The 14262-nt window shown below is 38.5% G+C and overlaps 2 protein-coding genes across 2 annotated transcripts; one reads left to right on the top strand and one right to left on the bottom strand.

Annotated features, from left to right (window-relative positions):
* Nucleotides 1-231: 231 nt before the first annotated feature.
* LOC131685107 (ruvB-like helicase 2) lies at nt 232-2212 on the top strand. Its single transcript, XM_058968560.1, has 3 exons — nt 232-387; nt 642-921; nt 978-2212. Exons 2-3 carry the CDS (start codon nt 658-660, stop codon nt 2103-2105), a joined length of 1392 nt encoding a protein of 463 aa, XP_058824543.1. The 5' UTR covers nt 232-387; nt 642-657; the 3' UTR covers nt 2106-2212.
* Nucleotides 2213-2291: 79 nt separating this feature from the next.
* LOC131685112 (GILT-like protein 2) lies at nt 2292-4703 on the bottom strand. Its single transcript, XM_058968568.1, has 4 exons — nt 4629-4703; nt 4088-4569; nt 3850-4014; nt 2292-3434 (listed from the first exon to the last, which is right to left on the bottom strand). The coding sequence occupies exons 2-4, from the start codon at nt 4196-4198 to the stop codon at nt 3015-3017; spliced, it is 696 nt and encodes a 231-aa protein (XP_058824551.1). The 5' UTR covers nt 4199-4569; nt 4629-4703; the 3' UTR covers nt 2292-3014.
* Between the last annotated feature and the right edge of the window lie 9559 nt (nt 4704-14262).

Here is a 14262-nt window from a genome sequence, read left to right on the forward strand (position 1 = left end):
AAACAAACCAGAGATGCCAGATTTGCAGACAAGTCTGCAAATTCGCAGACTTTTAATTTAAGCTGCAGATTTTTTCGATGACGCAGATATTTGCAGATTTTTTAGTTTGGTTGCAGATATTTGAAGATTTTTGAATATAAAGGCTTTTGGTTACACTAGCTTTCCTGACATTTTTTGTTCTTTCCAGACTTTTAAAATTATTATTGCAGACATTTGAAAAAAGTACCTGGCATCTCTGAAACAAACATAACCTTATAAAACGTAAAACGTCGAAGAGGTGGTAGGTTCTTGTTTTCCGCTAAGCTGCTCTTCCGATAGTTTTCCGTATGGTTTTTTCCTGTTTTACTGGAAAATTGGTTAGAAATCAACACCTTTGAACGTTTCCAGGTAAGAATACATATTTTTTATACAAAGCCGAAACCATTTCATGATCTTTGTTACGTTAGTTATTTTTTGATCGCTTATGTTTGAAACTCTACCATCGTAATGCGTGTCTGCTACTTTCGTTGCTCAATAAATAATAATTCATTATTAGTTATCAACTTATCAGAATTATTCTACGTTTTGATTAAATGGAAGTTTTCCAGAAAATTTTCACCTCGGTTACCATGGTTTCTTAAGGTAACACTTTATTGTTGCAGATTCACCTAGGAAACGATGGCCGAATTGGACAAGATTGAAGTCCGGGATATAACCCGTATCGAACGTATTGGTGCCCATTCGCACATCCGGGGTCTAGGGTTGGACGATGTTCTCGAGGCTCGTGCTGTTTCACAGGGAATGGTAGGTCAGAAGGAAGCTCGCCGTGCCGCTGGAATCGTAGTGCAGATGGTTCGTGAAGGAAAGATTGCAGGTCGGTGCATTTTGCTGGCTGGGGAACCAAGTACGGGAAAGACCGCGATTGCCGTCGGGATGGCACAAGTAACTATTATGAAACTTCGTTTGTATTGGAATTTATTCAAACATTTGTTTTTCAGGCTCTTGGTAACGAAACTCCTTTCACCAGCATGTCTGGCTCGGAGATCTATTCGCTTGAGATGAATAAAACGGAGGCACTTTCCCAGGCGCTGCGCAAAAGTATAGGGGTGCGCATCAAAGAAGAAACGGAAATAATCGAAGGCGAAGTTGTGGAAATTCAGATTGACCGACCTGCTACCGGAACTGGGCAGAAAGTGGGCAAAGTGACCATAAAAACAACAGATATGGAAACCAACTACGATTTGGGTAACAAGATTATCGAATGCTTCATGAAAGAAAAAATTCAAGCAGGTGATGTCATTACTATCGACAAGGCCTCTGGTAAAGTTAGCAGGTTAGGAAGAAGTTTTACCAGAGCAAGAGATTATGACGCTACTGGAGCGCAAACTAGATTTGTTCAATGTCCCGAAGGAGAGCTTCAAAAGAGAAAAGAGGTGGTACATACCGTGACCTTGCACGAGATAGATGTAATCAACAGCAGAACGCACGGGTTCCTGGCTTTGTTCGCTGGCGATACCGGTGAAATTAAACAGGAAGTTCGCGATCAAATCAACAGTAAAGTCATGGAATGGCGTGAAGAAGGCAAAGCTGAAATTAATCCAGGAGTACTATTTATTGACGAAGCCCACATGCTGGACATTGAATGTTTTTCATATCTTAACAGAGCTCTGGAAAGTGATATGGCCCCAGTAGTCGTGATGGCCACTAACCGTGGAATCACAAAGATTCGCGGAACAAACTATCGCAGTCCGCACGGAATTCCGATCGATTTGTTAGACAGAATGATAATTATAAGAACGGTTCCGTACACCGCAAAGGAGGTCAAGGATATTCTTAAGATTCGATGCGAAGAGGAAGATTGTCAAATTAAAGACGATGCTTTGATGGTGTTGGGTCGCATCGCTACTGAAACTAGTCTTCGCTATGCCATACAGTCTATTACGACAGCACACTTGGTGAGTAAACGACGCAAAGCTGGAGAGATCACAGTGGAAGACATCCGGAAAGTTTATTCACTATTTCTGGACGAGAAACGCTCAAGTCAGATTATGAAAGAGTATCAGGATGAGTATATGTTCTACGATGATGGATTGGCAAAATCAGACCAGGCTATGGAGACGAACTAGTTTGTAAGGTGAGTTAAACTACGTGCTTAAAGACATATTCCATGATTGCTTCATAAAAACCTACTTATTCAAACGCGCTGATCAATATAAGAAGTTGATAAACCAAACGGTGTTTAGCAGCGACCAAAAACTTAGTCCGAAACGCCATGCACCACTAGGTTTTACTCATAATCGATTCAGCACAAATTTTTAATTTTCTTGACTTTTTTGTTTTTATTCTCGTAAAATCAGTACGAACAATTTTTCATACCTACTAAAGTTAATTGATACGAACGACTGATTCGTCGTGGAAGGTGCACGCTATCTTTAATGATACGAGTTATTCAACAATGATAATGTTAGATAATAGTATATCATCCAAAGTCAACGTTGCCAAGCTAGAAAATATTGCTAATGACTGCTTGTTTGATTCTAAATGGTGTTCTAGACCACAAAATGTCTTAACGCTATACATCAATACTAGGATTCATACTATCATTCTACTAGCTTCTAGGTACACGTTTCTAGGATTTTTCATACACATTACGAAATTACCATTTCTACGTAGTTTATGGTATGTTGGACACAAAAATTCTATTATTGACCCTCAAAATGCGGTGCAAAAATTTAGTTCTTATTTGGATAAATGTGCCTATCAACCTGTAATAGTTCAACTAGATTTAATGAAAAATGGAAAACATTGAGCAAAACTAACAAAAACAATTCTTTTGTTACATCAAGTAACTGAATCGATGTTTCGAAGAAAAAAGTCTCTTTGGAGGGCATTATCGTTGCGTTCTATTATAAATAGGATTTAACCTACTGCAATAGCAGTAGAACCGAGCGCTGAATGCGCCCTGGAATCTGTCGAAGCTCCTCGTACATTTCGTTCCGCAGAAAACGATTTATCGAGTACAGCACTATTTGCTATCATTCGCACGCCACCGGTTTCGGCCCCCGGCCGGAAGCTACCTTGCACACTTCGCCGAACAAGTCCTTCAGGATGGAAGCTTGTCGCCCCTGCTGTCCATCGAGGGTGATGGTTGGAATAAATGAGACAGCCGGGCGCAGTGCGTGTGTAGCTTCGCCATGCAGCTTGAGCAATTCCGCCCCGTGAGGGCTGTCATAGCATTTCTGGATTGATTCAATTTCAACGGAGTATTCCTTGGCACAGCGATAGAAAGCGTCCTTCGGTATCATATTATCACGAATCATGCACGCAACCATGTTTAGGCGCGTTCTGGCATCGTGGACAGCTTCGACGACGCACGCGTGAATGATGTTGGACTCGCACTCAATCGGCCCATGCTGACAATCGAAAGCTAGGGAACCATCCGAATTCGTACTGGTCTGTAAAATAAATTGCATTAGTAAAGCTACTATTTAATTATGTAATGGTTATCATAGTTTTTTTTATTGAGCTTGAAACTGACGTCTAAATCCATCTACAGCCACTTTTTAGGAAAATAATTTGGACTCAAAGTTCGTAAAAATTAGACTGAAAATCTTGTTCAAACCCGTAAAAATATATAAAAACTTCTCCCAGTTCTAAAAAGAATCTCAAATTGAGGTGACGCTGCACCAATCACATTAGGCTCTGTACCGGTGCGCAATCAGCTCAATTGTTGTTGTAATTTAATAGCCATAAATAAAAGTGTGACGTTTGACTAATTTAATAATCGCTCTAGCTCACAATGTGCTACCACGCGTTTTATGACCCTAGCAGTTATTCAACCTGCCAACCAAATGATATTTGAAGACATACCGTAGCTTTGCCGTAGGGCACGAATTGGATTTCTATTAGGCTTGGGGCACGCACAAACGTTGGATGTAGTTGCTTAAGTATGAAATTTTTAGAATCTGGACAGAGTGCTTCGTAAAACACCATGACATATACGGGAGCATCAGATGGCCGCAGCATTGTTTCATCCTGAAATGTGGAAAGCCAATTGATTATTGATTACTTATACATATGATTATGAACATCATCCAGTCTGCCGTACCTGTATCTCATTTGTCGTGCCCGGTGAATTTGAGAAACTTTTGTAAAGAAGTATCAGTACAATCATAAAAATAAGCAAATAGATGATTCGCATCAAACGTTTTTGATACATTTTACGTGTTTTCAAGACTAGAATTGGTTACAGAGAAATGGAATCGCACTGAGCTGAATTCGTTTTCGATTTATTACTGCCTAACTAAACGTTTTACGATGTACTCAGTTTCGATGGATGTTCATAATTATTGTTGATTTGGCACTTGCAGCTATTTTGTGAAACGCAAACAGTTTTCAGCGTAGTTGCAATAACAGCTATTGATCAGTCACTGGGAATGTAAAACGCCATAAATAGCACATCACAATATTCACGTTATTTGCGTTTTCTGCTAATTAAAACAAAATAAATTTACGATTAAGTCCAACCAGACGTTCTGCAGGCTCCTGAACAATTTTAAGTCTTGGATAGATATCTATTGAACGATTAATCTGGAAAGATAAGGAACATCTACTAACACTCCTTATCAAATTGTGTAGTGCTGTTTTACCTCGAATTCAATACGTTTCGCTTTACGGCGCTCTGGAACTAGCTAGATAGAGATTGCAGCTTGCGAAACCCTGGAAGTGCGAAAGAGATACATGATGTGTCACTTTTGTTTTGACGTCGCGACGAGGATCATGACATTTATGTCAAACAGCAAAGTGACATTGCATCAAACACGGAGAAATTACAAATGCCAAAAGCAGAAGGAAGTTTATGCTTTTAACATTCTAATTTCTAAAAATTGTGATGCAAAAAAAACAAATCTAATTTTTATGTGAAATGGCCATGTCTTATTCATAAAACGTATGTGTCATATAAAATGATATGTGAATAAATTTATTTATTAATATTTAAAATATTTTTAGAACTACCAACCTGATTTTGATCCCTACATATTTTGGATCCTTGTAATGCAGGCGTGTAGAGTGTGGTTGACCGGGTTGGCTCACGCCAAGGGTGCCAAACTTAGAAGGGGGGGGGGGCGTGAAGAAGGGATTCCAATGTTGTTTTATAAAATAAGGCATGATAAGAGTGCCTGCTGGGAATGTCAGTTCCAGTTCTACATTGATACTCGCACCCTAATAAAAAAAATATTTTACGCGAATTTTAACTTATATAGTCCAACGATTCCATATATTGTTTAGATACCCTGAACAGGTTGTTAGGCTCTTGAATCATAAGATGTTTATTAGCGTATATGACATAAAACGCTCTATGAACATGCCCTAGCACTAAATTATTGGACAACTTGAACATTATTTTAGGGCGCATAATTTATTTTTATGCACCAACTACTAAACTTTTTTTGATAAGTAAAAAGTAGATACAGTCGTGATTCGCTGGTTGGACACTTTTTAACTGGACCACTTTTTAGTTGCACCTCCGCTAGTTGGACCATTGTTCAACTAAAAAGCATCTGAACGCCAAACTCTCGTGTCAAATTTACTTTGACAATCAATTTGACAATATTTAGAGATGTGAACAGATGCATTTACACTGCCAACTCTCCTTTGGAGAGTTTTTGACATTTGCCAGTCGGTCCAACTAGCGTATCAAATTCGGTAGTTGGACAAGGCTGTGGCCCAACCAGCGAATCACGACAGCATAACTTTTTAAAGAAGGAAGCTATAGGTTCAGTATATTAAGACAAACTGTATTTTTTTCAAAATATCTGAAAGTACTTCCAAAGATAGGGGCAGATCTTAGGGGCAGATCACTCTAAGAATGTAAAACAAATTTGCATCAAATTAAAAAAATGCATTTAATTTCCATTTTTGCATCAACTTTGCACTCCCTCACAGAAAAGTTTGTTTAACAAACGTCCTACGCTGATCCACTTTGTTCGACGTTTTGCCCCTAGGGCAGATCTGAATTTTTAAAAATCAACGAAATTAAATGCATTTCTTTCCATCAAAATAGAAATTCGTAAAGGATTTTGCATTGCGTGAAATGTATTTTGCGTTGTGTGTTAGACGTCAAAACCCTACAAAAAATCAGCCCTTCATTCAACAAAATATCGAACAAAGTGGATCAGCGTAGTACGATTGTTTAACAATCTTTTCTGCGAGGGGGTGCAAAGTTGATGCAAAAATGGAAATTAAATGCATTTTTTTCTAATTTGATGCCCCTAGTTCCAAATTCATTTTAATGAAAAATCATTTTTTGGTACATTTCTTGTGAAATGAAAAGTACAAGACATAGAATTTCAGTGACTTCGCCCAAAATTCTCAAAATTTGTTTGTCTTCAATTTTGTGGAAGACTGCGAAACTCTATCTCGAACCATTAAAAAGTTAGGCTTCTGATTTTTATAAATTTAGAACCACCCTATCCACTATTTAAAATAATACAATAGTTTTGCAAATACAGTCGTGATTCGCTGGTTGGGCCACAGCCTTGTCCAACTAATGAATTTGATTCGCTAGTTGAACCGACTGACAAATGTCAAAAACTTCAAAGGAGATGTTGGCAGTGTATATGCATCTGTTCACATCTCTAAATATTATCAGCTTGATTGTCAAAGTAAATTTGACACAAGATTTCAGATGCTTTTTAGTTGGATAATGGTCCAACTAGCGGAGGTCCAACTAAAACGCGGTCCAGTTAAAAAATGTCCAACCAGCGAATCACGACTGTATCAAAATTTTATCATGAAAACGAAACTGTATCTTATATATTGCCTACCATGAAATTAATTTAAACATACTTCCAAGGGTCAATTCATGAAAAACCAAATTTTTAATATAACTTTTACAGTTTTCATTTTTTTAACATATCATGTAGATGTTTTTCTAAGTTTTTGAAGACAAACATTTTCTTCTAATACATCAAAACTCTAGCTTCTATTATTCAAAAGATATAAGTACACGCAAAACAAAGTTTATTTACGAGTACTTACGGATGACTATGATGAAGCTTGAGCTCAAATTCCAGAGAGAATTCAACTAGTCTGGTTTATGGTCATCCCAAAAGAGTCAATTACATCGATCGTTTGTCATACCAATATTAAAATTTAATTTTAAACTTACCACTAGACTTTCCAGCAATGTTTTCCGGACATGTGATTGTGGGATGATAAATTATATTTATTTTGTAGAAAATTCGTTCTCACAATAAAATAAGCAATACAAATTGCAACGGAAAACAAAAACAAGTTGATTGGATCGAAATGGCGCACGTCAAGATTCCCTTGACATTTAGAAGTACTATGTTTCTAGTATATTTAAACGGAAATCATAGTCAGCTGAAATTTGTCGGTAATTGATGTATAGTCCTTTTTCCTATTAAGTGGTTGTGTTGACTTAATTTTTCATTATTTTTACCATTTTGAATCATAGTAAATTTGAAAACGGATTTATTGTAATGTTTACAAGAATATTATTTTCTGTGTACTTGTAATATCCAAAATAGATGTTTTGAAATTTTAAATATACCGTATTCGCCTTTTGTGCCCCATTATACCACGAATCATGACCTCCCTCTCCTAGGTTGAGGAGTTTGACGGTATTGCAAACATCATCAAGCATATTTGTGCATCAGTTTAAAGAACCTCTGAGAGACAATTGCTTTAAGATGGTTATTGCATTACGCCTCGATAGTGGCGCATCGAGGAGACCGAGAGAGCTTATGGGCCTTTTTATGTTTTGTGTTTCTTTATACTCTGCGCCAGCCCATACTAACACTCAACCACTAGCCTGTGCACGCTAGCGCGGCCGGCTGGCGGGTCGAAGTGGATTGACTTTTGCTGTGAGCCGTGTTTGATGACATTGTTTCACAGTTTAATGGTAGTGTTGGTGGTCAGGGCTCTCAGTGGGGGTCATTGTGTATCAATTTATCGGTCGACTTCTTCATCGTGTACAAGCAAATTAAATTAATTTAGTAATCAAATTAATTTAATAAATACATAAGTAGAAACCTATTAGTTGTCGTTTTGTAATAATTGTAGTTTTTAGTCCTAGTGTGCAATTGTTATGTGCTAGCCGTATGTCTATCTGTGCATGTGTTCGTTTGAGTGTTTGTGACAGTTGTCAGGGAATGGATGCTGAACTGGTGTATATGATAGAATAGTGGCTAATACTTCCAATGTTCAATTTGTGCATTCGATTCTGTTCATTCGGGAAAGTCGGATTGGATAAATTAAGGTACAATTAATTTACCGACGCACGCATTTCCGGTCAGCATAGCATGATGATCTACTTCATTAGTCTGTTTCTTTTGTACCTCTATTAGTTTGCTTTTCCATTACTCATGTATACCAAAATAGTATCGGTCAATTTATAAACTTCTAATCAATTTCTTTGCATCTTTTTTCATTATTTGGCAGCGAATGATTCCTTTTATTAGTATATCTATACTATACTCTATCTATACCTATATAGGTACAAACATACAAACGCTCGTACCCTTCGTGATAACACAAACCAGGTCACAAACGCAACCATGTAATTTCAATCATCTACACATGCTTACACCCGTAATTTCGCCAACAATAAAGCACCCCGGTAGTTAAGTAAACACTGCTGCACCTAAAAACTTACAAACGCTGTCTCAAGCATTAACTCGCGCTATCGTGAAATGGTCTTGTCCGGAAGTTTAACCTCGGTCGTACACCGACGTGAAATAACTATTGAAATCCATAAGAATCGCTTATGACTTTGCGTCACAGGTATCTCATATGAAAATCATAAGTTTGTCTTATGATTTGGCGAAGAAAATGGCCATCTAGCCACTTACGGATTTCATAAGATATACTTATAAAATTCCTAGAACGTTCTTATGATCTTCATGCAAGTATGCTTATATTAATCATCGTGTTCAAATATAAATTATAAAAGAGATTTCTTGTGAAGTTCATGAATGTTATGCGCCTGATATAATAAATCTCGACAAACATGTCAAATGGTCCTAAGTGCAAATGAGAGCCTCTCTTTGTTTACTTTCTCTTTAGATTATTACGGCGTCAGCACAAAACTTTTCAATATTGTTTGAGGATCTATCGAAAAACGCTGATTTCGACTAGCATATTATGCTAAGAGTTAATGAACAAACATATAAACGGATTAGTTATTAGCGAAAGAGAAAGTAAACAAAGAGAAACTGTCATTTTCACTTAGGACCATTTGACATGTTTGGCTAGAAATAAGAAAACATTTTTTATTCATTTTTTCATGTCTTCTTTTAAATTTTAAAAATAACTATAATTACCCTTATATTCAAAAGTCTCCAATTGGAAAAAGATTACGTATTGGGAAGCTAGATGTTTCCAGGTGGGCTCACAATTGGCCAATAACCTACGGTAGAAACTTCTGTTATTGCACAACATTGAAGAGATACTGTAAAATATTAACAAAAAAAATTGAGGCAATAATCATTTAACAAAAAAATACTTACATTTTTTTAAAGCAGAGCACCATATCAAAACTAAATCCAACAATGTTTTCTTGACTTATGGCATTTTCACAATAATATTTTTATAATAATCTTAGGACACATGTATGAATTTTATAATCCAAACGTTAATTCTATTTGATTCAAACCGCTTAAAATTCATGTGAAGAAGAAATGCTATTATTATCACGCGCACACATACCTTCTATGTGTCAACTGTATAATCTATGTATGCAAACACATAAGTTGTATGTGCATATTGTTATAGAATGGGGTTTTATGTGCCTAATAGTTATGAAATGTGAATGTAAGATTAATATTTCTTGTAAATACACACATTAGGTTTATGTGCCAGCAAATAGTGTCTATATGCCTCCGTTAATTGCAAAAATCTATGTGTAAAATCAATAGGCATAACGTTTACTTTTTTTTGAGTGTGCTTATGTAATGCATAAGCATCTAATGGAATCAAAATTATACAGGGTCATAAGTCGAAACTTATAAAATTCTTAAGTTCTTTTTCCTCGGTGTATGGGAAAACTGACCCGGTCAAACCATTCGGAATTTTATTCGGAATCCTGAATGGAGTCATTATGGATTCCAAATCAAATGCAACAACCGATTCTGAGCCGGAATCGGTTGTTGAATTTCATTTGGAATCCATAATGACTCCATTCAGAAATCCGAACCGGTTCCGGAATGAGTTTAACTGGGGACTCTCTTCTACCACAGACCTACCAGACATGACACTGAGAACAGTTAATTGAATAAAACGTGATTATCATTTCAAATTTAAATGTGCATTGTACTCTATCGCCGCCTCGTGGCGATTATTTTAACTGTATCATCTGTCTGACACATTTGCTAATTTGACATGACGGTACATTGGTGTGCGTAAGTAGTTATTATGGACAAATCAACCTAACAGCAAATATCCATTAAACGGAAGTCAGCCTAGACCTTTAAATTTGTGTTTCGAAATGAACGAATTCAAGGAAAGGTACCCAGTTAAGCTCAGCCGGTTCGTACTCCGGCTCCAGTGACACAACCGATTCTAGTTAGAATCGGTTGTGTCACTGGAGCCAGAATACGAACTGGAACCAGCCAGAATTCCAGTTCATTTACGGCTGAACTTTACTGGGTAGATGTTTCTTTACGGGCAACTGCACTATGTGAGGAAACTGAGCAATGGGTGGTTATCTTTAACAGAGCAAGCGATGAGGACAATGATCTGTGCTGTGATGTGGACTGTTCCCCACAAGTTAGTTGCTGAAGATACTGGAAAGTCCTTTTCTTAACTGAAATGAAATTGAAGAATTTTTTCCACACAATGAAATTTGTTGTTTATTATTGTATTATCATCTGGATCTCTCATTTGATGGCCAGCAGAAAAACATGCTGAATTCATTGTGAACTCTTTGCAGTGCATTTTGTTGTCCACTGCTTCCTGCACATATTGCTCCTCTAACCATTCTCTTAATTTTTCTCTAACTCACAGAAAGCACCTAAAAGTCTTGATTTCAAGACGAACGGTACCATCAATTGTAGATCCCCAGTTTATTCTTGCTTTTTCCTAACGAAGTTCATTTGACACAAGGATAATTTGGCACAATAACGACAACAAGAAAACGCGGACGCTTGACGGTGTGTGTTTGGGTATTTTTGTCAATCATGTCATACGGTTGCACGTCTCTTGCGTTGAGCACGAGTTATGGGCATGATAATCTAACCTTTGAAAATGCCGTTAAATTTTTGCAACACTTTGGTGACCTCGAGTGTCATGTCTGGTAGGTCTGTGATGCACGGTCCCCGTGCGATCATCCAAGAACACACGCGAATATGCAGAAAGCACACGGTTATAAAATAGCATTCATACACGTTAGCACACGCGACATACAAACGCACACGCGATCGAATACGCTAACTTACAAATGCTCGAGCCCTTCGCGATAATACTCGCGATCGCGAAGTCTCTACACCCGCTCATGTATGAACCGTACAATGAATATCACATTCAGAATCACGGCCCGCTGCAATTGGCCTTAAGCAGTGTTTTATTAGGCGACATTGCCTGTCTCGTCTGCAATTGTAGTGTCTGATTCTGACGGGGAGCCCTTCCGAGAATCTAGCACTACAGCTCCAGTAGGACAACACTCGAAAAGAAATATATGCCTCGAATCATAACCTCATAGGCAGTTGACGTGACGAATGAAAAAAATTTAGTCACGTAAATAAAAAAAAACAAAAAATAGGTAGCTGAAAAATAATTATATTTATTAAGCTGAAAAATAATTATCTTTTATTTTATTTATTTATATCATCTTTTATTTTTTCGAGGATAATAGATATGTGATGTGCCACCACGAAACAAATTATTCTCCTTGAAATAATCTTTGAAGTTGTTTGAAGATTACTTCAGTTTTAAATCAGTATCGCAAAAGCTATTAGAATAAAACAGCTAACCTTTGATTTTAAATTTGTTGTAAAATTAAAAGTATGGTAGATAGAGTTTACATGTCTTCGGCAAACTTATGCGGTTCCTGCCTAGGGTGCGGCGCTGAAAACCAAGCGGAACCGCGAATAGCTGAACAGGGCGTTCCGGCTGATGGCCGTACGAGTCGCGAGAACGTACAGAACAATATCGTCGGAGGCAGTGTGCGCTATCACCGGGATGACCCTGGCGGAAGATATCGAGTGCTTCAAATAGAGAAACACCAGAAACATGAGGAGGATGGTGAAATTCGTTTCGATGGCGAGGTGGAAGGTTGAACTACCGGTTCATCCCAAACCTGTCGACGTGGGTCAATGGAAGGCACGGAGAGGTGAACTTCCACCTGAGACGGCTCCTGTCAGGCCACAGTTGTGTCAGGAAGTATCTTCATAGGTTCGGACACGCAACGTAACTGGTGTGGCCAGAGTGTAAGAACGTAGAGGATACACCGGAGCATGTGGTCTTCGAATGCCCGAGGTTCGAAGCTACACGCAGGGAGATGCTAAGCGGTAGGACCCCGATCAGGAGAAAATAACTGGCCAATAACCCGAGCATACTATTTTCTGGTATCATACCAAAACCTGGTATTAATTGATTATTAATACCTCTTTGAGGTATTAAACGGGTATTGAAGAAACATTTTCCAATACCTGCCTAATACCTCAATAAGGTATAATACTTTATTTTAGTATTATTTATGTATTCCAGTGATTTTTACAAATTCCAAATCAATACCTTATTGAATACCTCCATACAGTGAATTTTGTTATTGGAAGGTTGAAAAGGTTTTGTTATTATTCAGGTATTATAATAACTCGTTTTATTATCAACTAGTTATTCGTAGTATATGTCTCAGTTATTATTTTCAGGTATTTTACCTCTTATTCAAGCCTCCTCAAAACCTTATTGTGGTGTACAAGTATTGGGTACAGTATACCTGAATTTAGTATTCCGAAGTTATTTTCTTCTGCTCGGGACAGGACATCAACCCGGATAATGTCAACAGAAAGGCACGTGGAAAACAGTCAACAGAGTGGTATCGCACATCATGACCGATTTACAGCGGAAATGGTATGATGAACAGCGACCAAGAGTATCGCGAGAGCAATCACAGCCGAGAAACACCGCCGGAGCAGGCTAAATCCACCCCGTAGACTGCGACAGTGCACCGGGTATGGGTTGTCGGGGTGCCAGCGAAGCGGGCGTCACGCTCCACCCGGAATCGCCGGATCGCCCAAGAGAAATATAGCGAAAACCAAAGAAGAATCGGTATCGGGAGAACTTCTTTCGACGGGGAATTTTCCGTCGACGTAAGCTATATTCACCGCCGGGGACTAGACTGCGTCCACCGGAATCGCAGAAGTGACTTCGGTACCTGACTGGTTGGCTCAGTTCGGGAAAACTTCTCTCGCCGGGGAACTCTCCGTCGGAGTAGGCCAGGTTCGTCAACAAGTCGAGAGCTCGGCGAGGAAGCGGTGCTAAATGGCTCGAGAAGAGAACCAAACGGCCTAAAGGAGTTACGATGCTAAAGGACACCGGCTAGGGAACCAAAATGCTCAAGATGTTGCGGTGCTGAATATGTCTCAAGAGAGTCGAAGAGCTCTGTAAATTAGAGAATCTGGAGTTTGCCGCCCAGCTTGTCCTAGTAGGGAAAGAAAACTAATTTTTGTTCCACAGCTAGTTTCCTAGTGCCACAAAGAAATTGCCACTTTGTGTAGATGGTCGAAAACTGGCAGTGTGTCGAGAAGTGGTTCTGTAATCCTACTGAAGGAACTATCTACTAAGTAGTTGGATTAGAGTTGGTGCTATGCTCATGAAAAACCACTTCCTGGAAGTAATGCCGTGAGGTAGCGCCAGATTTTGGGCAAGAGTAGTTGTTTTAGCGGGTCGGCTGCCAAAACCCGTTTCCTGAGTTGTTGGTTTTTGTACATTTTTTCCTGCTTTGAACATTTGAACGCACATACACCATTTTTCCAAATGTTTACAAATTCTGGCTTAATTCCAAACTTTGGCAGATTAGGCTTAAACAAGGTTTTGCGACAAACCTCATTAGACAGATTAGTATGGCGCTGGATAGTTAAAAATCAAGCGTCAAAATAGTCGTAGACATCCGACTTGTTTGTGACGTTGGCTGGATTGAGACAGGGCGATGGATTCTCTAATCGAGTGTTTAACATAGCGTTCGAATGTGCTATACGAAGTTCGGATGTACAAAGAAACGGAATCATCACATGATCTCACATGCTTTTTGGCTTCGCGAAT

The sequence above is a fragment of the Topomyia yanbarensis genome, chromosome 2, assembly GCF_030247195.1.
Source record: "Topomyia yanbarensis strain Yona2022 chromosome 2, ASM3024719v1, whole genome shotgun sequence".
NCBI classification, from domain to species: domain Eukaryota; kingdom Metazoa; phylum Arthropoda; class Insecta; order Diptera; family Culicidae; genus Topomyia; species Topomyia yanbarensis.